Source organism: Crocodylus porosus, unplaced genomic scaffold, assembly GCF_001723895.1.
Source record: "Crocodylus porosus isolate Cpor-Errol unplaced genomic scaffold, CroPor_comp1, whole genome shotgun sequence".
NCBI classification, from domain to species: domain Eukaryota; kingdom Metazoa; phylum Chordata; order Crocodylia; family Crocodylidae; genus Crocodylus; species Crocodylus porosus.
Window position 1 is genome coordinate 23,187,308 of NW_017728917.1, and position 27,771 is coordinate 23,215,078.

Below are 27,771 nucleotides of genomic sequence, written 5' to 3' on the forward strand. Positions count from 1 at the left end.
GTTCTTCCTCCCCAGGTGCATCACCTTGCACTTGTCAGTGTTGAATCCCATCCTGTTCTCATCCGCCCACCCCTGTAACCTGTCTAGGTCCAATTGCAGCCTATTTCTCCCTTCTAGCATGCCCACATCCCCCCACATCTTGGTGTCATCAGCAAATTTGAACAGGGTGGTTTTTACCCTCTTGTCCAAGTCACTGATGAAATTGTTGAACTGTGCGGGCCCGAGGACCTAGCCCTGCGGAACCCCACTACCCACATCCCTCCAGGTCGAAAATGATCCATCCACCACTACTATCTGAGTGCAGCCCTCCAGCTAACTAGTGACCCATTTGACTGTGTAGGTGTCGACACCACAGTCCCCCAGTTTTTTAATGAGAACGGGGTGAGAGACAGTGTCGAAGTCCTTCCTAAAGTCCAGGAAGACTACATCCACAGATACCCCTGTATCTAAGGATTTTGTGACCTGGTCATAGAAGGCCACCAGGTTGGTCTGACAGGACCTGCCTCTAATGAACCCATGTTCATTAGAGGCAGCATAAGCATAAGCTCCCTTGCTGGCCCCTTGTGGACATATGCCAGGATAATTTTCTCAAAAAGCTTACCCAGGATAAAGGTAAGACCAGCTGGCCTAGAGTTTCCTGAGTCCTTCTTCCTCCCTTTTTTGAAGATGGCCCTCTTCCAGTCCTCTGGCACCACACCAGAGCACCATGAGTGCTTGTAAAGCCGTGCCAGGGATCCTGCAATGACCTCAGCTAATTCCCTCAGCACTCTGGGGTGGAGATCATCCAGACCAGCTGATTTAAATACATCCAGTTCCTTCAGAAGCTCCCTGACTAGATCGTTGCAGGGAGGCAGTTAGAAAGACCAAAGCAACTATGGAGCTGAGGCTGACAACACAAATTAAAGACAACAAAGAGTCTTTTTTTAGGTATGTAGGGAGTAAAAGAAAGGTCCAGGGCAGCAAAGGACCCCTACTGAACAAGAAGGAGCAATTAGTGACAGATGGGGGGACAAGGCTGAGCTATTCAATGAGTTTTTTGCCTCAGTGTTTTTGAACAGGAATCAAGATAAGTTTCCTAATGGGTTCTTAGATGGACATCAGAGGGGCACCAGCCCACCAACTGTTGACACTGACTTGGTGCAGCATCACATGGATGGACTGGTTGTGTTCCAGTCAGCAGGCCCGGATGAGATGCATCCAAGATAACTGAAGGAATTGACTGGTGTCATAGCAGAACCACTGGCACAGCTGTTTGAGCACTTGTGGCACTTGGGTCAAGTCCTGGAGGACTGGAAAATGGCCAATGTGGTCCCTATTTTCAAAAAGGGGAGGAAGGAGGATCCGAGTAATTATAGGTCAGTCAGTCTCACCTCCATCCTTGGAAAGGTCTTTGAAAAGATTACAAAGGATATTTGTGGGCGTCCAGCAGGAAAAATAATGCAGCAGGGCAACCAGCATGGGTTCATAGCAGGTAGATCATGCCTGACCAATCTGGTTTTGTTTTATGACAGAGTCACAAAATACTTAGACACAGGAGTAGAAGTGGATGTCATTTTCTTGGCTTTTAGCAATGTCTTCAATATGGTATCTCATCCCATTCTCATAAATACATTAAAAGGCAGTGACATTGATGTTTACATGGTCCGGTGGGTGGCAAATTGGCTTAGCGGTCATACCAGAGACTGGTAGTAGGCAGGTTAGTATTGACCTGGAAGGATGTGGGTAGTGGGGTCCTGGAGGGTTTGGTCCTTGAACCTGTACTCTTCAATATCTTCATCAGTGACTTGGATGTGGGTGTGAAGTGTACTCTGTCCAAGGTTGTGGATGATACTAAATTATGGGGGAAAGATTGTAGGCAGACCTGGATAGGTTAGAAAAGTGGGCAGTATGGAATAGGCTGCAGTACAACAAGGAAAAATGCAGAGTGCTGCAACTGGGGTGCAAAAATATCCAGCACACCTACTAGCTAGAAAGTGACCCTCTCAGCAGCACAGAAGTGGAAAGGGATCTCAGAGTCACAGAGGATTCAAGATGAACATAAGTCGTCAGTGTGACGAAATCATCAGCAAAGATAACTGCACTTTATCACTCATCAGCAGATGAATGACAAATAGAACCAAAGAGGTGATACTTTCTCTATGAGGCATTGGTCAGACCACAGTTGGAGTACTGCATCCAGTTTTGGGTGCCGTACTTCAAGAAAGAGGTTTGTGGCCGGGTGGGGATGAATACCAAAATCTCTCTCCGTGGAGCTCGCTGCCACGCTTTGGATTGATGGAAGAGTAAGTAGTTAAGTCCCCAGTGAGAGATGGTGTAGTAAATCACCCCAGAAGCAGGATAAAAGGAAACTGGTTTATTAGTAACTTCCCTGCAGGTTGTGGAGAACCTTGGCTATTCTCACAGCTTGCAGCCCTCCTTTCGCCCTCCACCACTGTGCAGCACATCCCCCAAGCCAGTAAGCTTCACTCCAGTCCCACTCTCTTTTCTCTTTCTTGCTGGTGCCAGCAGATCTTTTCTCCATGGGACCTTCTCTCAGACAGTGAGTTTCTCCTCTCTTCCTCACCTCCTTGTTTCACCAGTTGTTGTGGTTACCTACACCCAATCAGCCAGTCTTATCAACAAGCTGCTCCAGCACTGGGTCCGCCATTTCCGGAGTCCCTGCTGAATGTCTTGCTGTGGATTTAAGTAACTGCTGGTTCCTAATCAGTTAACATTCATCCCGATGCAATTCTCTCCCCAACTGTGTTTACTGTGTAATTAACTTTGCCCTGTCCCTCACCTGACTTTCCCCTGTACTTGCAACTTTGTAACATCAAAGGAACAGGGCTGTCTTTGTCCTGTTACAATGTTGATAGACTTGAGAGGGTCCAGAGAAGGGTCACTCGTATAGTTAGGGGCTTACAGGACAAGCCCTATTAGGAGAGACTGAGGGACCTAGATCTCTTCAGCCTCCACATGAGAAGGCTGAGAGGTGATCTTGTGGCCACCTACAAATTCATCAGGGGGACACAGGAAGGGATTGGAGATACTCTGTTCACCAGGGTGCCTCTTGGGGAAACATGAAACAATGGTCACAAACTGACAGAGAGCAGATTTAGGCTAGATATCAGGAAAAACTTCTTCATGGTAAGGGTGGCCATAATTTGGAATGGGCTTCCAAGGGAGGTGGTGCTCTCCCCTATCTTGGGGGTCTTTAAGAGAAGGCTGGATAGGCATCTGGCTGGGGTCATCTGACCCTCGATGATCTGTTGAGGTCCCTTCTGACCCTAGCATCTATGAGTCTGTGAAAGCCCTTCAAGGTAATATATAACATTTGATAAGAAGGAGCATAATTATTTGGTTTGTTATAAATTATTATTCTTTGGGGCTGGCATTCACTTGCATATTATCACCCTCATAAGAATGGTGGTTTTCAATATAATGACAATAGTTTCATCAGACCCAGGACTACTGAAAACAACCAAAAGCTGTTTCTAAGCACGGTGCACTATGCTGATGGTCAGAAGCTCCCATAAAGAATGTTGCCAGTATAAGAGACCTTTCAGTTAGGTGAGCAGTATACATAAATGGCTCCCCAGGGAAGCCTACAATGCAGGCGGTGCTAAGGTTATGTGAGTGGACATGGTTGAAGATTCTTACATCCCAACTATTGGTTGCTCATACAACAAGCCCTGGAGCTGTTGTAACTGGGGCACAATTTGGGGAAGCCCTTAGGGCTGCTGCAACCTCTGCTAGCAATTTGACCAGCTCCTACAGTTAGGGAAGGTCCAAGCCTCTCTTCCTTCATTCCTTTGCCAAGCTCTGCACTTGTGCATAGATTAATCTTTCCTTTGTCTTTCTCTATGTTCTGTAACATGCCAACTTCCCTGATGGTGCCTAATTAATAAAAAATAAACAAACATTTAAAAGTGGGGTTGTCAAATGACTAAATTGATACAGACCTTTACAAAAAAATGTGTTTAATAGAGGCTGTTTTGTAAGTTACTAAAACATTAAGGCCCATCTTTATTTGTACAGCTGGCCAACCTTCTGCTGGAAGAAACTGTTGAGGGAAAGGCAGTGGATGCTTACTTTAAAACTTGGCATGTTGAACATTAGGAAACTTTTACCTTTGTTCACTTGAGGATCTTAGTAAATCTCCATTTCTTGTTATTTTTCCTTCATGTGCACTTGCTTACAGAATAGCAAAGAAAATAACTGTAACTCATAAACTGCTTGACTGGAGCTTTGCGGGCCCTCAATTGTTTTAATGTATTTAAAATGGTTTGCTGCTTTGGTTCATTAAGCCCATGGTCCCTGAAGCTGCACCCTACTTATGCCTGAATTTTAATAGAGAAAAGTGCCTGGGCAGGGGGGTCTCATAGTTTCACTATTAGAATTCAGAAGTTAAGAAACTTTTGCAAGGTGGTATAAATTTCCCTTGTGATCCATTTCAAAGGAAAGGGCTGTCCACAGTCCAGTCAGCTAGAAAGCTTGCACACAGTCTTCATCTATGCTGTGCTTCCAAGGGGAAAATCACTGCAAAGAAAATTGATTTTAGGTCCATTGACCTCAGTGACAACAACATGGTTGGCCCACCCATGTAAGAAGTAAACTGCAGTGCAGTCATTCAGCCATTCTGCAGATCAGCTTTACTAGGTCTCTCTTCTCTCAAAACTGTAATACTCCATTGGGCTAAAGAAAACAACTAAACCAGAGCTGAAAACTGTAAGGGGAAGTTCTTAATCCAAGATCTGAGATGAAGACTCATCCTCCTTCCCAGATTATAACTTCTGAAACTATAAAAACTCATTTACTTATTGATCAGAGTTACAAGAAATTTACATTATGTAGTATTATGAAGCAAGTACTGTAACAGATTAAATCTAAGAGAAAAGTTTATAGAGACAATGATAATTAAAATACATTATTTTGTTGACATCTAGGGGCTAGAGATTGTTCCTGTTTATACTGAATTAGAGTAGGTGAGTTGTCTGTGGTAGATTTAATACAACTTTAGCCAGATTGTAACTGGGTGCCTCTACACATGCATTAAGGCACTTTTCCTAATATACATTCTATTTAGTACCTCCAATGTGAGGTACTAAACAAATGTGCATTAGGTTTCCTGAATGCACAGTAACATTTGTGCATGGTTTTTAGGTTATGCTTAATGAGCAGTAGCCTATTTTACTGTGCATTAGTGTAATAGCATGGTTTTTTAAGTGACACTTTAATGCATAGTAAAATAGGGCACTGCACATTAAAGAGCACATGTGGACATGCCCACTGAGAACTAATGTTTGACCCTATCTCTGACAATGACAAAACCAAAATTGTTCAGTAGGAAAGTTTTTTTAAAAAGCAGTCTCCTGGGGATAGTGAAGAACAAAGATGTCCACATTTCCCATATTTCAAATAAAGCACACACATACCAGATGAACTAGTCAGACAGCTCTTACGGCCTGGCCCTAATTTTTCAGTTGCTATGCTTAGAACTTTATGCAATCTATAGCACTGTACTCGCTGAAAAGGTTTGTTGATTAAATTTTCTACAAAAAGATGCATCAAAGGATTCTTATACAATGACTAAACTAAATTATGGTGTAATATTAGCTGATTAAGACAAGACTTCAAACTGACTAATTTCCATCAGCTGGACACAACAGTAGTTAAAGCTATAAATGACTAATGGATAGTGCCTGATGCAATTCATCATAAAGTGATGTGGCACAGGGGGAAAAACATTTCAAGGACAGAGATAAAGAAAAAGCTTCACCTTAATCAGTGCTTCAAAATTATTCTTACTTAAACTGTCCATCTTACATGTACTATTATGATCACTACTACATAGTATCTTAGCCTTCCTACCCTTTAGTATTTTTGTCTTTAATGAAAGTAATAGTAGTAGTAGACTCATGGCTGTCTTTTCTCCTCAGCTTTTAAGCTTTTCAGGGGAGAAAATGTCTCTCACTGTAGTTTGCATGCAATGAGACCTTACCTTATTTGAGGTCTCTAAGCACTATGGGCATTTATAGATGTGCTGGGGGTGGCAGATGGGGACGCTTTAATTAGAGTGGCTCCAAGACCTGTTCTAATTAAAGCACGCAGAGTGTCATTCATGTGTATTAGTGTCCCCACACTAAAAAATGGCCATGGGGGTGTTTTAAATAAAGCTCTTTGAATGAGGTTTAAAGTGCCCCCACCCCTATTTTTCAGTGCAGGGATGCTGATTCATGTGACGATGGAGTCTGCTGGAGTGCAGTAATTACCACACTCCAGCTGACTTGATTAATCACAGCGTGTAATTACAGTGTGTTGGAGCAGCCTTGCTGAACTTGTATATGCACCCTATGTTCTTTTCAGTTCCATAAAAACAATAGGAAAAACATTTTGAAATTAAAATTAATTCTTTGTGATTTTCAATTTCTGCTTCGCTCACAACCATGAAACAGTTTAGGTTCATTTTAATGAAATAAGATTTCTTTAAAATGTTTAAAGACCTGCATACTCTAGATGTGCTTTTGTAAACAAACCTATTCTCTTCCTGAAAAAACAATTGATCCCCTCAAAACTGTTGACATTGAGATGATTTTTGTACAAGTTTTCAATTTTTCTAGAAGACTTCAAGATTTTTGCAAGTAAGATTTTCAGTTAAAGAAGGTTAACCAACCTTTGTTAGCACAGGCCATCCATTTCAGGTTATCAGCAAAAGCAGTTTCTCTGCCTATCAGATAGGTAAAAATCCGAATCTGAAAGTAAAATACAAGAGATTAAGTCACTTCACAATATAATTACTTACTTAAAGCTCATGCAGTTGAATTTGCTTGCATGTGGACAGTTCACTTATATAAAAACACACCAGAAAAGCCTAAGCATAGGTAGTTTAAAAGAAAGCTATGCCAATAAGATATTCATGCCAAGATCTTTTTCTTTTTTCTGTTTAACAAAATGGTTTATCTCTGTGGAGGTTTTTATATCTGGCATTTAACCAAAGTCATAAGTAAGGATAAATGAGAACAAATTAAAACCACCAGGCCACAATATGAAGTTACATATTTCAGATGTCTGCTCTGCACTTGTGAATTCAGAAAATGGCTACAGTCTTGGGGTTATATTTTATTTAATTATTAAGCCTATTTTTACTATAGATGTGGGAAGCTGAAACAACCTGCTTGCAAGACCGTTCTGTCTTTTGTGTACACCTGTATTTCTGTCTACACAGTGGTTGGTACACACATATCATTCTGCTGATACTGGGGTGATAAATTACAGACCCATGTGACAAATAAAAAGCATTTTGACTGCTCTATTGCACTCTGCCCACCACACCACCCTACTGGGATGGGAATCCTAGCATTTCATTACTGAGCAGCTCCAGACAGTTGACATAAAAAATAAAACTACCCACAGAAATAGTTCCTCCTTTTTGTCTCTCATCTAAATTTGACTGTCAAAATCCTTGCCTATTGTTTCAAATGTTGACACATACATGGCTCCATTAACTTACTAGATGAATCTTTGCAAACACTGGGGAATTTATCCTTTCAATTCTGGAGATGTAGGGAATGTTTAACCCCATTTTACAGATGGGTATCAACAATAGACAAAAGCAAAGGAACTAGAAAATAAGAACAGATTAATTCTACAACAGAGCTACAATTAAACAGCTTTTCTGGGTCCCAAAACTTCCATTTTTAGAAACTGTCTTTGGCTCAAATATATACCTGCTTCCACTTCTACCTGCTGATGGGCTGGGCACACGGAATAAATTAATTTAAGTTCCCAATGACCATCTATAAAAGAACTTCCAATGGTCTAGAGGGTATAGTCACGGGGTCCATGACTGTCTACCATGACTTTTTTGCCCTTCTAGGTTAGACTTAACTTCCTCCTACGCCTATGTCATTCTATTGGAATCACTCTCTCAATCTCTAGCAGTTTACTGTCATGCTTCTTCATAAATCACACACTCAACTGTGAACTGCCCTTTTTCTAATGCATCTAATGGCCATTGATAGACATTATGGCTGCTTGCAGAAGTAGAACCCCTCCCAAGCCCCCCTCCCCCTCCCCCCCGGCACTTTACTTTAAATTTGGCACACTCCTGCAGTGCATTAGTTGTGCCTGGTTTTCCCAACCTCTGTAGAAATCAGGTGCTTTAGTGGGGCATTTTTAGTGTTTTTATCCAATAACTGTTTGAATCAGCTATAGCTAAAAGCACCAAAAAGGCCTGCTGAAGCACCCAATCCATACAGACTCTGTGAAGCTGGGTCAAAGTAATGCACTGATTGAGGATGAAAGGTAATGCAGACCAGGGCAATCCAAATTAAGCAACTTAAACCGTATTCATTAACATGTATTTAGGCAGTTGCTTTTAGGAAAAACAGAATGTAGGAACTCAGATTAGCAGATAAGCATTGCAAATATCACTCCCAACACGGGAAACTCGATTGGGTTTTTGCAACACATCAGGCAGAAAGTAACACATTTATAAAGTCAAACATGTCAACAAAACCTTAACATGACTAAGTATTAGGTCAATTACAGCTTCTGGAACAGAACTTTAAATAATTGCAACAATGGAGTAGGCCTTAAACAGACATATTATTACAAGTCCATGCCCTTTATGCAGCAGCTGAATCAGACCCTTGTACCCTGGGATCTTTGCTGCTGTGTGCAAGAATACATGGCTGCACGACAGCTGCACCACATATTCCAGCAAAGGTGGCCTGCCCAAGCCTCCACTGTATCCTGGCAGTAGCAATGAGGTGTCAGCCGGGGAGGGCCCCTCAGGATGCCAGGAGCCTGTCCTGCCATGGTCCCCACCCCCAGCATCATCCAGTAGCTCTGTAGCCCTGGACAATGCCTGCCCTGCCAGTTTTGAGTGTGAAGTTCCACCTATGGCACCACCAGCCCTCAGCAGCTCCAGCTCCTCCCTGGAGGGGGCCCCTACCAAGGCAGCCAGGCACTGCACCCCTGCACCCCAAAAGACCACCAGGAGCTGTAGGTCTCTGACACCAGCAGGGATAGACTCAGGCCACAAGGCACACCTGCCACACCCACCCAGTCCCAGGAATCCCTGCACTGGAGCAGGGCCCTCCCTATCCCTGCCCTTGACCCTCCCCTCCCTGCCTAGCTCAGCCAAGTTCCCCTGGCCCCTGGAATTCCCCTCCACAGCAAACAGGGAGGTGGGAGGGTGTGCAAAACTTTATTGAGCAGCCTGTGCCCCCTCAGCTAGGCAGACACAGGCCTCTCACACATGGAGAAACTTGTCAATGCCTGCAACTATGTCATCCTCAGCTGTGGGGGAAAAAGACATGTAGCATAGGCACAAGTATATGTCTAGGCAGTAGTGAACATTGTAGGGAAGTAGGAGCTTGCCCTCTGCACTGTCAAAGTTCAGGGTCCTGAGCCAGGTTCTCAGGTGCTCCAGGGACAGAATGGCAATCAGCACCAGCAAGGTGTAGTGGGATGGGCACCCCTCAGCCTGTGCAAACAGCTCCTTGTGGTGTGCCTGAGATACTCTCACCAGGGACGTGCTTGAGATGCAAGGCATGCATCGGGTGGGGGGGCAGCCCTGGGGTACTTTTCTGCAGAAGTCCCTGGGGGGGGGGGAAGGGGGCATCATCAGCTCAGTGTCCCAGTCTGTTGGGAGCTCCTCAGCTCCTGAGCATGGGCACCATGATCCTGGCGGGGCAAGGGAAGAAATGGCCTGGCCAGCAGGAGGAGAATGAGAGAAGTGGGTCTGAAGCCGTGGCAGCAGATGCTTCCAGAAGCCAGGCCTGTTCCAGCTTGGGAAGGGGGCAGGGAAGGCAAGCTGCCTGTGGCAAGCACCCAGCAGCCCACCTACCCCTAAGGAGTGAGCAGGGATGGGGGACTTGGCTGGTGGGCCAGGGCCTGCCTGCCTGACTTACCATGGTTCCTGGACACCTGTGCATGAATGACCCCTGATCTGAGGCAAGGCAGCACACAACCCCTTGGCATGTTATAGTGCATGTTATCTCAGAAATGTTGTAAACTCTCAGAAACAGCCTCTTCAGGTCCAGCAGCTACACATGGGGGGAGAGGCATCATCTGCACATGGGGATATGCTGTCAGGGTCACTACCAGTCTTGGCCAGAGTCCTTCATAAGCACCAGCTTTGGCAGCAGTGGTCCCAGGACTTGATGCAGCTGCTGGACCAGCTGGTCACCATGGTGGAGGAGTAGCTGGCAGACTCATAGGCCTGATGCATGGAGGACACTGCACACAAGCGGGAGTGGGACTGGACAGACCAGGCATTCTGGAACAGGCTTCTGGCTTTCAAGGAGAAGCACATGGAGACCAAAGAGCAGCAGGCCACCATGGTGGAGGCTGCAGAGGACTGCCAGATGCTGAACACCATCCTGGCCCTAGAGGTTGCCTTTGTACCCTCCACTGCCCAGCCCCTGGCCATAGCCCCACCTCCCCCTGGCAGCCAACCACCACACAAGAAGATGCAGGCATTGTGGGTGCTGCCAACCCAGCTAGTGCTCACACTGGTGAAGGTGCTGTGGTGGTTGATGATGGCCTGTAACTCGATAGAGTGAAAGCCCCATCAGCTGTACAAGGGGTGTAGCAGGTTACAAGGATATGGGTTCTGTCCAGGGCCCTGATTCACTGGGGGAAGGCCAGGGCATGGAACCCCAACACCATCTCCAGGGGATCATGCACCCAGAGCACAGTGTTCCTTGGCAAATCCTGGAGACAACCCTCCAAGATGGCCTCCCTGGTGCCCATGCTGAAGAGGAGGCTGATACAGCACAGGCTGGCAGGTGTGGGTGGCCAGCTTCAGTAGGGCAATCACCAACTGTGTCTCACCAGGAAGGGGGAGCCACATGGTGGTGGCCTGATGGTCCAGGTGCAAGTGGAGCTGGGGTCCAGGTGCAGCATGGGGCCTGGGTGACAGCAGAGTGTGGGGCAGGGTGCCTCAGGCACCATGGTGAGCATGGCCACATGCAGGGCTGGCTCATCCTATCTTGTGAAAGTTGTGGCCACAGGGGGCCCCACAGCCAAGGGGACCCCTGCAGCCATGAACAATCCAGTGCCACCCCCTGTCCCACCACTGCCAGGTTCTCCATGTCAGAGGGCCACAAAACTATAACTTGCGGGGGGACTCAGAAAAGTGTGGACTGGCCGTGCCCACATGGATGCACAGCATGGTGGGTGGAGGCAGGGCTGAGACTAACCTGGGTCAGGCACTGGTCTCTACAGCGGTGAAGCACAGGAAGCAGCATGGCAAGCAGGGACCTAGGGCATGGGTTGTCCCTGCTGGGGCCTGGGGGTGAAGCAGCCATTATATAGTATGTAGTTTTGTTATTATTACTGTTTTTGGGTGTTTTTTTACTTAGGTCAAGTGCAGTGTTAAATTTGTCAGTATCGTCAATTAGAGGACTCTGTTCTGATCTTTAAAGGCAATGGACTTGACCTAATAGACTTCTTTTCTCTAACTTTCATGAACATGGTATTAAAGCTTCATGTATTGCAGCAAATCCAGATGAACACACAATTTTTTGCAAATAAAAACCTTTTCCCAGCATGTATTTTTAAAAGCATACATAAGAAGAAGTAAAGACTTAAAACTCTCTGTAGTTTGAGAAGAAATTAAATTTGCACCACTGAGGCAACGGGGCTCCAAAAAATGTATACTAAGGCTGCTCCAATGCACTATAATTACAATGCGTTGGAGTAAACTCAATTAATCAAGCCTGCTGAATGTGATAACTACTGTGCTCCAGCAGGCTCCAAAGTCATGTGTATCAGTGTCTCTACACTGGAAAATGTTGGTGGGGGCACTTTAACTAAAGCTAATTTGATGAGTTTTAGTTAAAGAGCTCCCGCCACCATGTTTCAGCATAAGGACACTGATACACATGAGTCTGTCACTCTGGGCTCCTTAACTAGAGAGTCTCACAATTTTTTCCTCTTGCTAGGGGAACAGGTGAATTGATGGATCCATACACAGACACATACTAGGGCTGTGCAGAACTTCAGGTGCTGATTTGATTCAGAGGAGATTTGGCCCAATTCAGTGGCCGAATCTCTGCGAATCAAATCAGGAGACCAAGTAAAAGGTCTGAATTGATTCAAAGCTCTTCAAATCAATTCAGAAAAGATTTGTAGAGCTTCAGAGATTCGGGCAGTCCCCACTCACTGCTGCAGGCTCTTTAAAAACAAAAAATGGCCCCACACTCACTAGCTCCTGCAGTGGCCTCAGGGCTTCTTGGGGCTCGTAGCAGAGCCCCCCATGCAGCATGAGGCAGTGTGGGAGCATCAGAGATCACCTCCCCCCCCCGGCAGCAGCTAGTGAGTTGGGTCTTTTTTTTTTTTTAAAGAGCTGAGAGCTGGGGATGGAAGAGTAGGTGGAGAATGGGGGTTTGTGACAGAGTCCCCCACATGGCGTGGGGCAATGAGGGGCAGTGGGGATCACCCCCCACACACACACCTGGCAGCAGCCAGTGAGTGCTATTTTTTTTTTCAAAGAACTGGGAGCTGGGGCCAGGCAGGGCACCCACTGTTGCAGCTGGGAGAGCGAATGAGGGATGCAGCTGATTTGGAGATTTGGACAATTCAGCTGCAGCCAAATCTCCAAATCACATACAGCTGAATCAATTTGGGACAGTGATTTGAATCACCAAATCAAATCAATGTCCCCTGAATCGGCTGAATCCGAATCCCAAACGAATACTAGCCACTTTGCACAGGCCTAACACATAAATGCATGCATGTACACACACACACACACATACACACACACACACGCACATTAATGTACACATTTAAACTGGAAGATTCAGTTGAACACTAGCAATAAAACATTTCCCCAGCATTTATTCATAACAATAATCCATAAGTTCCTCAAAACCTGATCAAATAGGTACCTGAAATTAAAAGAAAGGCCAGTCTCTGGATCAGTGAGAAAACTGTTATCAATCAAGACTGAAGGCAAAACTAGACACTAGCAGTTTTTGGCAACAAGATGTAAAACTTGACTCATTTTCCCATAGCCCTAAATGTGTCTGTCTTCCAGATTCCCAAAGAGGAAGAAACTTTAATTAAACTCAGGAACATACTAAACACACTTTTGTAGCAAAAACATGTTTCCGATACTGTATGAGTGAAAAAAAGAAAATGATGACCTCCAATATTATAAAATTAAATCCAATATCAAACCCCCTTACCTTCTATTAGTAGAGGACAACATAGCTTATCAGACCATCACTGTCCAAAAACCTTACTACAGGTACTAAGTTGGAATATGTTAGATAATATGTTTGCCTTTAAAAAATGAAATAAAATGGCCTGTGTATTCAATAGTTAATTTAGTTCTCGCAGTCACAAAGTAGGTGCACACATTATCTGGGAACCTAATTAAGCTCAAAGGAATGTCAAGATATAAGGAATTTATTAAATTCTCAAATTTAGTTCATTTATGATGGCAACAACAAAAGAATACAATTTCTTTCAGCTTTTCTATTTGCAATTCCTTCTCACTTGAAAGCTAAATGATTTACATGCCATAACTGTATATTAAACTTCACATACTCAGTGATTTTCACACCAGATTGTCAAAATATTATTTTGCTTTTTATTTCTTTGGATAATATTTTAAGGGCCATGTGACTTTTCCCAAAAGTAACTCTTGTCACTCTGCTTTCACAATTTGGCCCCAATTATTTCCCCTTTTTTTCAGAATGAAAAGTAGAAAATACTACCACAAATTATTCTTTTTTAATAATAATAAAAAATATGTACTAATTATTTGTGTTACTGCTTTGCTTTGTTGATAGCCAGCTAAGGCATTGGTAAACAAAACCTTCAGTTTCTAAACAAGAAAAATAATATAATCCATTTTATATTCCAAATACAACATAAATCAGGGTCACAGTTTATCTTCCTGAAAACAGTGCTAGAGTATAGCCTATGTGGAGACTGAATCTGAGAGATTTATGTCTAATGGTCTGCTTTAATCTACAAACAATCAAACTACAACTGGATTTTTAATGAAAGGAGACCAGCTCTATCTAAAAAGAAAGAGTGGCAAATACAGTAACATAGTAAAACGGCAACCAACTGCATTAAACCTACAAGTAATAGAATTTCAACAAACAGGTATCATAGATCATCATGAGAAATGGACTGCCATTGTGGCTGTATTGGAAGGATATTAATGATTTCTCCCTGAACCTATTTTACATGCATGTTTCATGTGGTGTTAGAAGTATTCCTAGAAAATATTTTAAGTATCAAAATAAGTACTACTAATTGCTTAGCAGCTGCTATTTTTAATGTATTTTGTTTTAAATAAGAGTTACAGCCTTGGATGTGACAGATCAGAGTTTACTTAAATACTGTGGGTTTTTTTCCTTATCTTAATGATTGAATCATTATTCAGTCAAGTCAGGGATTATTAAAGTATTATATATGCATTAACCTTGCCCATGAAATACAAAATCATAAAAAATCAATTTTGTATTTTATAAAATGTAATATTAAGTAACTAATCCTTATAAAATATCACTTAGTTTAATGCTTGGAATAGTCCAAGAAGTAGATAAAAGTATAACAACAAAGGTCACAAGTTTTAAAAAGGAACTCCCTCTCCCCCACAAAAGCAGAGAAACCAAATAATCTTTTATTTTATTAAATTATTTTGGATATAGCAGCAAAGTAACAGACTTACATGAGAATTATAATGCTGAGCCTCAACATTGGCTTTGAGGATAACAATTCTGATTATCTTACTGCTTTTAAAAGTTTCATCTGATTAGTTCACTGAACTAAGTAGCTTCAGTGAATTTGTAGTGGGAAGTTTTCATAAGTGCCAGGCAATTCAATGTAATGACAACTTCACAAAAGCAAATGCATATCACAGTTATTTTCTGTTCTTAAATCATAGAATCAATGAGTTGGAAGGGACCTAAACAGATCATTGAGTCCGACCCCCTGCCATGGGCAGGAATGAGCACTGGGGGTGGAAGGGGTCGTAAGACCCCAGCCAGATATCATATAATGGAGTACATATAAAAAGACAACAGGGTAAACATTTCAAATGGACCTAAGTAAACTGGTGATTAAGTCCCTTTTTCAAAGCAGACATAAGTGTAGGGCAGACAGAGCTTTGTACTTGTACTTACACACACACACACACACACACACACACACACACACACACACACACACACACACACATATACATATATACACTAGGGGTGTGTGAAATGGGCCCTGTTTGATTCGAATTCAGCCTGAACTGGGGACACTGATTCAATTTGCTGATTCAAATTACTGTCCCCAGTTAGATTCGGCTGAATCTGAATCTGAACACTCAATGCTGATTCAGAGAATCAGTGATTAGGACACAGACATAGCTTTAAATGTTTTTTCTACATATCTCGAGGTATCAGGTGCAGCTCATGAATGTTGGGATGGATGGAGCATCCCACAGAAGCATGCCCACCCCATGTGCTTGGCAGTGAACCTGGTGACTAACTTGGCAGCAGACCCAGAAATGGACAAGAAGCACTTCCAGTCCACTTCCAGGTCTGCTGGGGAGCATGTGGGGGGGCCCCCCATGCTCTCCTGGCTCAGTAATCAGCCACAGGGGGATCCTGGGTGACACCCCAGAACCAGAAGGCACTAATCACCTGGTGCTCTCCCCAGCAGACCCAGAAGAGGACCGGAAGTGCTTCTGGTCCATGTCTGGGTCTGCTGCTGAGTATGCTGGGGAGCCCCCCACACTCCTGTGGGACACTCCATCCACCCCAGCATCACAGCATTCATGAGCTGCCTGCTACCTAGAGGTATATAGAAAAAACATCTAAAGCTGTGTCTATGTCCCAATCACTAAATCTTTCTGAATTGATTCAGAGGGTTCCAATTCGATTCAGAGAGATTAAAGGGTTTCCTGATTCAGTTTGATTTTGGAAATTCGGCCACTGAATTGGGCCAAATCTCCACTGAATCAAATAAGGGACTGATGCTTCACACAGCCCTAATACACACACATATGTATACACACACATATATAAACACACATACATACGTGTGTGTGAGTATAACATTTTACGCAGTTATTACCTGTAGTTGTCCCAGAACAGTCCCTAGTGTGGTTATAGTTACACTAATAAGAGGGCGTCTGAAATTGGTATAGCATATTGCCATTCATGTATGGGAATACCTCTGTCTGTATAAAGTATACCTATGCAATACATTTGTGTCACTGGATGCAACTACATGTGTTATTACTGTAATGCGATAAACTCTGAAGCAGTTCACACAAGAGTTAACATCTGCTAGATGCAGTGTCTACAACTGCACCCAGGACTGTGGCAGTTTGAGCTGAGGCGGAGCAGTCTTGGACTGGCAGCTGCAGGCTTGGGAGATCACAGTGTTAGGCACCAGAGGGCCCGACTGGGGTACAAGAGTGCCCAAAGAGTGGAGCCCTGTGACTATGTGATAGCTTGGGCAGCCAAGGTGTTGGGGGTTCCAGTGATGCACCACATTGCAGCGTTCAGCTGGATGTCAGTTAGTCAAGTGTGACTGCTTCTGGTCTACACTGGTGCACAATACTTGGCTATGGAGTATGCAAGGGCCAGCACTGTTACTGATGCTGATACTCCCTGATTTGGACTAAATTGATCCTTATCTGTGTCTTGGCTGCTAGTTTTTTCAGGTGGCTGTGAAAAGTTAATGTGCGCTTCAACCCCACTCCAAGATAAAATGGAGATGCCACGCAGCACTGTCGCAAAAAGCTATCTTCAGGATAGGCTTAGCATTATTAAGATGCAATACACTGATTGTTGTTTTGTGGGTATTTGGCTTGAGACTCTATTTCCAAAAATATTGTTTCTATTACCCAGTGTTACAGTGTTAATAGAACTGGGAGTGACAAACCTAAATTAACATTACAGAACCTAAAAGCCTGCTGGAACAAAAGCTTGTTACTAACATTTTTTTACTCGTAATAACTTTTTTTCTTAATTCCAAGGTGGATTTGGTATTGACTGTAGCATTTGACACCGATGCCCTTTATGTCTCTTTAAAGCAGCCTCTGTAGAAACTTACCACAGTCTACCTCACTATGGCTTAGTTTTGAAATGGAAAGAACACTTCCTTTGGGTGAACACTTTCCATAAAGTTACATTCCTCTCTAAAGATTTTGCTAACAAGCATTCAAACCAGAAAGAATAAGATTAATTCCAATTATTCACTTTGTATAGGCCAGATTCTTTTTGGATATATTCCTGCTTTTTTATTATATGTGTGATTAAACATGTTGTTCAAGAAAAACAGCCTGTTGTAGTGGGCTCTAGAAATAAATCATAACAAATCTTAACAATTTCCCTGACATATTAGTGCTCTTAACCCTATTCATTTGGTCAAACAATGCAACTGATGCCAAGGTGTGAATAGTTGAAACAGAACTGAAATATAAATACTATACAAAAAGAATATTAACGTAGGTGACCCCAGAATGACTAATTAAATGGCCAGGGGGAATGGAAATATTAATTACATATGTTCTCAATAAAAAGACACTTCCATCCTCATTTCTTGTTTGCTATTGACACTTTGAAGAGGTAGGAAGACAGACACACCAACATTAGCATCCTTCTGCAAACAAATACCATGAGTATTGAGGTAAAGATGATCAACTTTGCTTGGTAACATCAACTTTGCTGGGCTGGCCATGTCATCTAGATGTCTGATTCTAGACTCCCAAAGAAAATTTTATTCTCCCAGTTCAGCCAGTGTGTACACACAAGAGGAAGGAAGAGAAAGTACTTTGGGAACATCTTCAAGGCCAGTTTAAAAAAATGCAACAATGATGTCAACTCATTGAAGAATATTGCCCAGGACTGCCACAAATGGAGCAAGAGTCTGATGCAGGGATCTCTGCACTTTGAAACCTCACAGCAGCCACAGGAGATGGAAAAGCAGGAGTGGAGGAAACAGCATGTTGTGTACCAAATCAAGAATCCAGTGCCACACACCCTACATGGAAAAACATGTTCAAACTGCAGTAGAGTCTGTTAATCCCAGATAGGCCTCAACCATCTTTGTACACACAGAAAAAACAATTATGGAAGACAGTCATTCTCAGCTATGAGGGATTGCCGAAGAAAAAGATTTACATTGATGTCTTATGTTAGAATGGATTGTAACTTATCACTTTCTACATGTGGCTTACCAAGGTGTTTTCTCTAGCATACTTCTGACCCCTCAAATTTTAAGAAACAAAAGGATTTGTTTAAAATGAAGGTTCTATGCCTTATGGCTGGGCTCAGCTTTGAATTTTAAACTAATGCAACATTATCTCAATTTGCTTACAAGACCAACAGCCAAAACAATAAATTTTAGAGAGACAGGCCAATTCTTCTCAATGTGGTACTAACAGTAAAAAACTATCAATAATGATTTTCATGACAACTGTTCCAGAGCTAATCACTTTCTAGGGAACATCCAAATTAGTTTATCTAATATTTTAGGGTGTTGATGGTAGCTGTGTTGGTCATAGCCATGTTGGCCTAAGGACATAGGCAGAAACAATTCTCTGGGTAAATGCAATATCTTTTATTAGAACAACTAAACAGTTCAAAAAAATGTTCTTTGCAAGCTTTCGGGTACAAACATTCTTCTTCAGGCAGAGGGAAATTTGGAATGGAAATCTGTCCAACTATTTATTTGGTCTAATAAAAGATATCAAATTTACCCACAAAAACATGTCTGCCTTTGTTTCTTTAATGCATCTGGATCCTGCACTACAGAAGCTAGAGAGGGAGAAGACCCAGTCAACATGATTTTTATAACCAAAAGCCCCTGAAATGAACTCTCCTTTAGTCCTCCAAGTTGTAATAAGGGGGAGGCAAATAGCAACTTTCTCTTTTCTCTGCTGAAGAAGAAATGTAGATCCAGTGGCAGTTGCAACAGTTAGTCAAGAAATTTTATGGAACGCTTGTCTCACAGTTAGTTCTACAGGGTTCATCTGCAGTATTTTATTCATTGCAGCTGGTTAAAAAAGTGTTTTCAGATACTTAAATGTGCAAGAGGTAAAAGGGGGCTTCTGTGTGCAGCTGACAGTGGAGTGGAGACCTTTGTTTGCAGCTGTAAGCTATTTTATGAACATCAGCAGCAGCATAGACTTTCCTCTCTGACCTGCGAAAAAATGACTGTTGCCTCTTTGTTGAACTGGTCAAGACAATTCAATATTAATTTGATCAACGGATAAGAGAATATTTAAGGAACAAATATATTCAAGTTCCTTGCAGACTCCTTTTCAACAGCACCACAAAAAGCTTGAAGCCAAAGTTTATTTAGAATTAACTGACATTGCAGTACCCCAAGATTAACTGAAGAATTTCAAGAAATACCTGAAATTCATGAACCTCTTCCTGAGAGGGGACTGTTATTTCTTTACACCTCTTTGGAAATATTTATATTTGTGAACAGAACTTTGGGACTCCAAAGCTAAACAAACCAAAACGCTGCTGCTACCCAACAACTCTAATCTGCATTGCATGTAGTCACCTGAAAGGTAGAGACAGACATTGAAAAGTATGTTTTCAGAAAAGCATGATAATTTTTTCCATTGATACTCTTCCTCTGCAGTGCTAAAAGCATGAATCATTATTGTGCTTTGTAAGGCTCCGGGTACACTCACAGAACTCTGTACAAAGAAAGAAAATAGAGTGCATTTATCGTTGATTAAAAGGTAGATCTAAGTGATTAATAACCTGCCTTAGGAAGCTGGTCCACTGCCACCCCTATAAACACAGCCTCCAGTTACATTCTCAAACACTTGAAAGCAAGAGAGTTGGTTCAGCTCTTTCTCAACACATGTGAGAGCCTATGGGAAGGAGCAGGAAAAATCACAGAGAATAAAAAGAAGGGAAAGGAATGGGAACCACTGTTGTCCACTATAAAATTCCCTTGTTTGCCTCTAGAAATCTGTACCATTTTCCACTCAGAACACAGTCAGACTTTTCTTAGAGGGTGGTCTCCTTGTTCCTAGAAAGCCTACAAAGGAAGTCAAGTAATCAAGAGAGACAAAAAATGAAATAAAACTAAGGACTGCCCTTTTTGAAAGAAAATGTAATAATACCACCACACAAACAGAGCTTCTTTTACTACATTAATAGTCTGGGTCTACCTCTTATGCTACTGTTCTGCTAATGTTGAGTTTTGAGCTATAAAGTTATTTGTCTCTTTCCTAGTTCAGAAAAATCTCTCTCTCACTTTATCAATCAATTATTTATATGCTATTCCCTCTGGCTGTTAATGAAAATAAGATATATAATGACAGCTTTTCTGTCATTATTTTTCTATTTTATGTATCAAGCAATATCTTCTTTCTGGGTTCCTGTTTCTTTATCATTTTTCTTCCCTTTTAAATTTAATTTTCAAAAGAGGTCAAGGTTTCATTTATGCTAGTACTGCAAAAGAATAATCTTTTCCTGAAATGGTAATAAACCATTTGTTATTTCAAAAGAATTCTTAAGCATTTCTTTTCAGGGTCACCCTGGAGAATCTTTGAATTTTGTGTCTTATTTGTCTTATTTTGGGGTGTTAAAACTAAGGAACATTAGGCATGTCTACACATGCATTTACTCTGACCTAGATTTACTCTGCAGTAAGCTACTACACAGTAAGCATGTCTACACATATATTTATGTACCTAAACTTAATGTGCCTTTGCCTCAGCCACATTAAGGCAATTTAGGCATGCATCTACACATGGGTGCATTAATGTGCATTAAGGCTGAGCTCTGTGGGGCTGGACAAGTCACTCTGAGCACAGCCCGGTGGCAGGAGGTGGGGGAAAGCCAGAGAAGCAGCCTCTCTCCTGTGTCCAGATGCTAGACCTGAAAAGCCATGAATCAGAAGCTTTTTGTGAGTGTTTGCAACATTTCACAGATAAGATGCTCTGCACCAAAGGCCCTGCACTGCCCAGCCTCATATCAGTGGTTGGCCATGCACAGGTGCCTAGGGACCAGGGTAAGTTGAGTAGGCATGCCTGGGCCCAGGCAGCTGCTGGCTGAACCCCACATCCCTGCATGCTCCCCTGGAGCCAGGTGGGTGCCAGCTGCAGCCAGCCTACCTCCACTGACCTGTTCCCAGGGTGGGACATGCCAGGCTCCTGGCAGCACCTGCTGTTATGGCTCCAGACCCTGCTCCCTCCCAGTGTGGGGCTTACCATGTATCCAGGGCTGGCATGGCTGGTAGCTTGGAGTAGTTCCCCCAGTAGGCAAAGGTGTGTGGCTGTAGCCTGTGGCCTTAGCCCATGGGGTGTGGCATGAAGGCACCCGGCTGGCTCCCAACCTCGCAGGGAGGAGCTGGTGCTGCTGATGGCTGGTGGTGACATGGCTGGTCCTGGGGCTGCACAGCTGCTGAGGCAGGCACTGGGCAGGCCTCCAAGCTGCTGGTGGAGGGAACAGCCAGGAACCTGTTTGGGATAGAACACTGAACGTCCAAAGGTCCCTCCTCCACCGATGTGTCATTGGAAGTGCCAGGGCAAGACAGGGGCTGTGCTGGTATAAACTGCACAGTTGTGGCCTGGGTCCCAGGGCACCACAGAGATCAGATGACACATAAAGGACATGGACTTGTAGGCATGGCCAGAGCAATGATTGTGGGCAGTCACAGCCACCCACTGTGCCCACAAAACCTTGACCTTTATGCATCACTGCTTCACTGACCAGTTGTGCCCTCAGTCACACATCCTGGCCTACAGGGCCTCAAAAATGTGGGGACTGGAGCACCTGCCCTTGTAAAACTGGCACAGCACCTCTGCCTTGCCCCAGAGTGCCATAAGGTCACCAACCTCCTTCTGACTCCAGCTGGGGCCCTGGTTGGAGGGCACAGGTGTGAACTCATGGATGGTGATGGGCCTGGATGTCAAGGATGAGGCCATGCTGCTTGGTCCCATGCTGGTTCTCTGGGCCCCTGCATGGCTGTTCCACTGAGGCCGGCCCTGGCGAGCTGCCAGCAGTACCCAGCACAGGGGCACACCAAGAGACTGGAAGCTGTGGCAGAGACTCTGCCCTGCAGCACCTGCAGGAGCAGGGAAGGCTGCTGGGAGTGTGCAGCAAGCAGGTGGTGCTGGCCCTGCTGCCAGAAGCAACCTGCAGGTAACCCTGGGTACTGGCAAGCCTGGACAAAGGCTTCACCAGGCTGCAGAAGGCTGCTGACCCTGAAGACACAGCCTTTTATAGCCTGCAGATAGAAGCTGCCATAGACACAACCGAGTCTTGAAGCAGGAGAAGCTCCTAGGCTGCACGGGGGCAGCCCCCAAGTGGCTATGCAGACCCAGTAGCAAATTTGCTGACAGGTCCCAGCTACACATGCGTTATTGCACAGTTACTAATCACACTTAAATTTGCCACCTGCATTTGCAGGTGGCAAATTTAGTTCTGATTAAGGATTTTTACTGCACAGTAAGTGCACATATGTGTAGGTGTGTGCTTACTGCACAGTAAACTAGGCAACTGTGCAGTAATGTGTCTCATGTAGACGCGCCTATTACATATTCCCCACACCATGCAGCAGAGATATTAAGGAAATCATTTAAATAAGCATTAATTAAGGAAACAAAAACATCATTTTAAAGTTTGCATACAATGTGTAAGGATCTATGGAATTCATGGCAGAAGTGGTGTGTTGTGGGTCCTTTAATCTTGCAGGTTCCCCCATGTCCCTCTCATGCTGACTGGTGGAGGACCCCCACTTGAGACTCACTCCACATCAATGAGGAGCTGAAACTGCAGTTTTAAATGTGTCGTTTTTGCTTCCTGCCACTAAATTCCTGAGGGGCCCCAGACAGCCCTGATGTTTGCTGCTGACTGGCAGGGAGGCAAAAATGGCATTATGTTTAAAACTGCAGTTTTAGCTTCCCTGCTGATCAGGAGGGAGTGGTATGGTCCTCTGCTAATCAGCAGTGTGGAGGGAGGCGGGGAAGCAGTGAGCCGCATATGGGGGAACATGCAAGAACAGTCACGCAGTCTACTTCTACCAGGAATTCAGTAGGTCCCTATGTCAGATGAAGCAATTACATTGTTCCAGCATATTACAGAATCTGTCCTGCAAAGTATCTAATCACATGTGAGGGAGAAATGTAAGTAGCATCATGATTAGTTTCCTTTGGGTGTGTCTACACAAGATGCTACATTGCTGTACTGACAAGGTATGTCACTGTAGCTTATTGTTACAATAACATAGCATCACTGGGTACTAATCATGACACCAATACTATTGCACAGTAGCAATGACCTACTGTGCAGTAGCTCACTGCTACAGCACCGTAGCATGGGAAAAACCCACGTGGCATTGGGACTGTGCAGTAATGCCAGTTACTGTGCAGTTATTTAGTACTTAAGTAAGCAAGTACTAAATGACTGTGCACTAACAAATGCACAGTCCAGCACAGATATAGGCATGCCCTTTGACTATGAAATCCAGACTTCTACTTATAGCTGGGTGGACTGGACTTTGCTTTTAACATGAGACCAGAGTTAAGCTCTTCACACTTATAGAACTATATTGCGACATATTAACTCCTATGAAATACTGAACTTCTAGTGAGAAAGGATTGATAATGAAGGTTAAAAGGTAATCAACATTGCAAGATTACAGGAAGAAATCATCCTAAAAACCTTAAGAATACTCAAACAATGTTATAGTTGTTTGTTTATTGTGGTTGCATGCTTCTTACAATGTCAGAAATGCTTCTTCTAAAACCATTTGTTTTTATATACTAATTTGTATTTTTCACTTCCTCTAATTACGTGCTGTGTCTGGACTGTATTTTCACACCAATATTCTTGGGGGTTTTTTAATGTTCTTGATGCTGTAAAGACACAGTGAACTGATGGGATGGCTCAAAAGATACACACGTAATTCACAAGTGTGATGGATTGGAACCCAAAATAGTCTAGGCAAAAACATTAACAAAAATACAACACTTTCTCAGCCTGGAGATCATCCAGTATCAGGGCCAACTGCTGAGTATTCTCTCTCACATATCCACCTCTGTCTGTCTTCCCTGCAACCTTCTACTGTGCTGTTCCCCCCAAATTCATGCAAGAGAGAAGAAATTCATGATGCAGTCCTTTGTGTTCTGGAGACCACAATACTGTGTCAGTCTTTTCTGTGAAGAAGAACACTGAATCTAATAATTCTGATCATTTATAGCAAAGTCTGGAAAATACCTATGACCCTACAGACTTCAAATCAATCATTTTTTTTTTTGGAAAATATGGACCATTTAATTCACAAAGATATACCTAGTTTATAAAAAATTTTATTGATGAATTTGCAAAAAAAATGGAGTCAGCAGCTGACATTTTTGAGAACTAATTTCTCATTGTTAATATTCCCCACTGCAACTGGGGAATAAAATGGCAGGGGAATGTAATGTCTCTCTGCTATCTTACAACATTAGGACAAATAAGTAACAAAACCCCACTCAAATCTACAATGACACAAAGCCTTTACCAGTCTCAGTAGAAGGAATGAGGAGCTGTTTGAGTTTGAACTAAACTCTTCCTCAGTGTATGCCCTAAATGGGTGCTTGTACATATGCGTTTTAGTGCACAGTAGCCTATTATATATATAAGGGCAGCATAAAACTCCATGCTTGGAAGCAAATGCACAGTAAAACAGGCTACTATGCATGAAGCATCACCTAAAAAGCATGCATGTGCACTACTGCATGCTATGGTAGTTTATAGTGCATTATTTTAGTACCTTACATTGGAGGTACTAAATTTAATGCATATTAGGAAAAATTCATTAATGCACATGTAGACACACCCAATCACTGCAAGCACTGATTATTTGGGTACTTGAAGATGACTTTTCCCTATCACGGTGGTGGAACGGCCACTTTCAAGGGTATAATCAGAGTTAATTGTCCAATTATATGTAGAGTGGATTGATGACACAGGTGAACTACAGCAACATCATATTAAATTTTCACATATTTTGCTAATATGAATCCTCTGGTTTGAGATCAAGCCTGTAAAGTTTTGTCCCAAAGAGACCATGTTCCAGAAAGTTTTGATTATCTGGAAACCAGAGATTACAAGGAAAATCAATTTGTAACACTGTAGTTTTCCAGGAAAATCTGTAATATTTTTCCTGCTTTTAAAAAATACATTGAGATCATGTGGTTAAAGACATTATAAATATTTTAGATAGATTTATGGAGAGAGTGCTAATTAAACTTTTATACCACACTATCAAATACTTTAAAAACTTTTAAAAACATTTCTAAAATAGATCTTTTGTAAAAATATATGAGGGTGTGTGTGTGCATACACACACACATACCCTCCCCCCATATACTTTTACAGAAGAGCTATTTTAATAGATTTCATAGACATTACAGGCTGGAAGGGGTCTCGCAAGATCATCAAGTCCAACCTCCCTGCCATAGGCAGGAAGTCTGCTGGGGTCAAATGATCCCAGGAAGATAAACATCCAGACACCTTTGAATGAGTCTAGGGTAGGTGCTTGCACCACTTCTGGGGGGAGTCTGTTCTAGACCCTGGGCACACGGACCACAAAGAAGTTTTTTCTTATGTCCAGTCTAAATTAGTCTTCCAGGGGTTTGTGGCCATTAGACCTTGTTATTCCTTGGGGAGCCCTGGTGAACAATTGTTCTCCCAGGCCCTGATGCAGACCCCTTTATATACTTGTAGGCTGCCACCAAGTCTCCCCTGAGAGTCCAACGTCCCTCAGACTCTTCTTGTAAGGCTTGCCCTCTTGGCCTTTGATCATAGGGGTGGCTCTCCTTTAGATTCTCTCAATCTTGTCCACATCCCTCCTGAAGTAGATGACACAAAACTGGATGCAGTACTCCAGCTGCAGCCTCACCAAACATTTGAGAAATGTTTAAAATTTTTAAAGAGTTTTTAAAGTTTTACTGGCACTGTTTTAATATCCTTTCATGAGTATAGCCATGACTAAAATCAGCCAAAATACAAGTTCAACTATATACAGAACAGAGGGAAGAGTAAAGTTAAGCATACTTGAAAAAAAATTACCTAAACTTACTAATGCAGACAGTGTCCCACCCAATTTGACACAGTGTCCCACCCAATTCTGGTGGGCAAGCTGAGGGACTGCGGCATTGACGAATGCACAATCACATGGGTGGCAAACTGGCTGCAGGGGCGCACCCAGAGGGTGGTAGTGGATGGGACGATGTCGACCTGGGAGGGTGTGGGCAGCAGAGTCCCCCAGGGCTCGGTCCTAGGACCGGTGCTGTTCAACATCTTCATTAGCGACCTGGACGAGGGTGTGGCGAGCACCCTGTTCAAGTTCACTGATGACACCAAGCTGTGGGGTAAAAATAATACACCAGCAGGCAGGGACCACATCCAGGCAGACCTGGATAGGTTAGAGAATTGGGTGGATCTGAACAGGATGCGGTTCAACAAGGACAAGTGCAGGGTGCTGCACCTGGGGAGAGGAAACCAGCATTATGGTTATAGGTTAGGGGCTGATCCTCTCGGCAGCACAGAGGCAGAGAGGAATCTTGGAGTCAGGATTGACTCCAGGATGAATATAAGTCACCAATGCAATGAAGCAACAGGCAGAGCCAACTGCACCCTGTCATTCATCAACAGGGGCATCACTAACAGGTCCAGAGAGGTCTTGCTCCCCCTCTATGCGGCGCTGGTCAGGCTGCAGCTTGAGTACTGTGTTGAGTTCTGGGTGCCGCACTTCAAGAAGGATGTAGAGAACCTGGAGAGGGTCCAGAGGAGGGTCACGCGTATGGTTGAGGACCTCCGTGGCCAGCCCTATGAGGAGAGGCTGAGGGACCTGAATCTCTTCAGTCTCCACAAGAGGAGACTGAGAGGGGGATCTTGTGGCTGCCTACAACCTTATCAGGGGCCAGGAGAAAGTCTGTTCACCATGGTCCCCCTTGGAGTCACCAGGAACAATGGCCACAAGCTGAGGGAGGACACGTTTAGGTTGGATATTAGGAGGAACTACTTCACTGTAAGGGTGGCCAGAGCCTGGAATAGGCTTCCCAGAGAGGTGGTGCTGTCACCTTCCCTGGAGATCTTCAAGAGGAGACTGAATGGGCACCTGGCTGGGGTCTTATGACCCCTCCTACCCTCAGCGCTCCTTCCTGCCCATGGTGGGGGGTCGGACTAGATGATCTGTCTAGGTCCCTTCCGATTCATTGATTCTATGATTCTCTGATTCCATGAATGCTACAAATTTAAAGTCCGTTACTTTACAATCTATTGGAAGTAGAAACCAATGCCTTTCTTAGCATTTTAGCAGATGACAAGTGCCTGTTTCTGCCCCAGTGAGTAGTGAGAGTAGATCCTAGATGCATTGTCAAGAATTGTGAATAGTAAATCATCAGAAAGATCATACATTCTTAGAGACTTAGGTCTAGAATCTTGTTCCTTCATCTTCAAAACCACAGGTGACTATTAGTTGAGCCAAAGGAGATTTCCTTTAGAATAATAATTCTTCTGAGTATTCAAACCACAAATGAATGATTATCTTCTCTTTTTTGCCACTGAATATTCCCTGTTTCAAACTTGTGTTCACATAACCACAAAGCAGAAGTAATACCCTGTGACTTATTGTATTGGCAAATATTCATTTTTAGTGCTACAAAATGCCTCAGCATTTTTTAGCACTACGAATTCTATGGCAGTATACAGATGTTCCAAGCCCCCTGGCTAAAGAACTATGAAGTTACCTCAGGATGAGCTCCCCAGTCAGTGGTGATATGGGGCTTCCTGA

General features: G+C 43.4%; 1 protein-coding gene across 1 annotated transcript in view; it reads right to left on the bottom strand.

Annotated features, from left to right (window-relative positions):
• Positions 1-27,771, bottom strand: part of CACNA2D3 (calcium voltage-gated channel auxiliary subunit alpha2delta 3) — a gene marked incomplete at its 5' end in the record, with an annotated part of 852,337 nt that overhangs the window by 266,983 nt on the left and 557,583 nt on the right. The window contains one exon of the mRNA XM_019537014.1: positions 6,653-6,731. Coding sequence (XP_019392559.1) covers positions 6,653-6,731 — 79 coding nt within the window. The remainder of the gene's footprint in view (positions 1-6,652; positions 6,732-27,771) is intronic.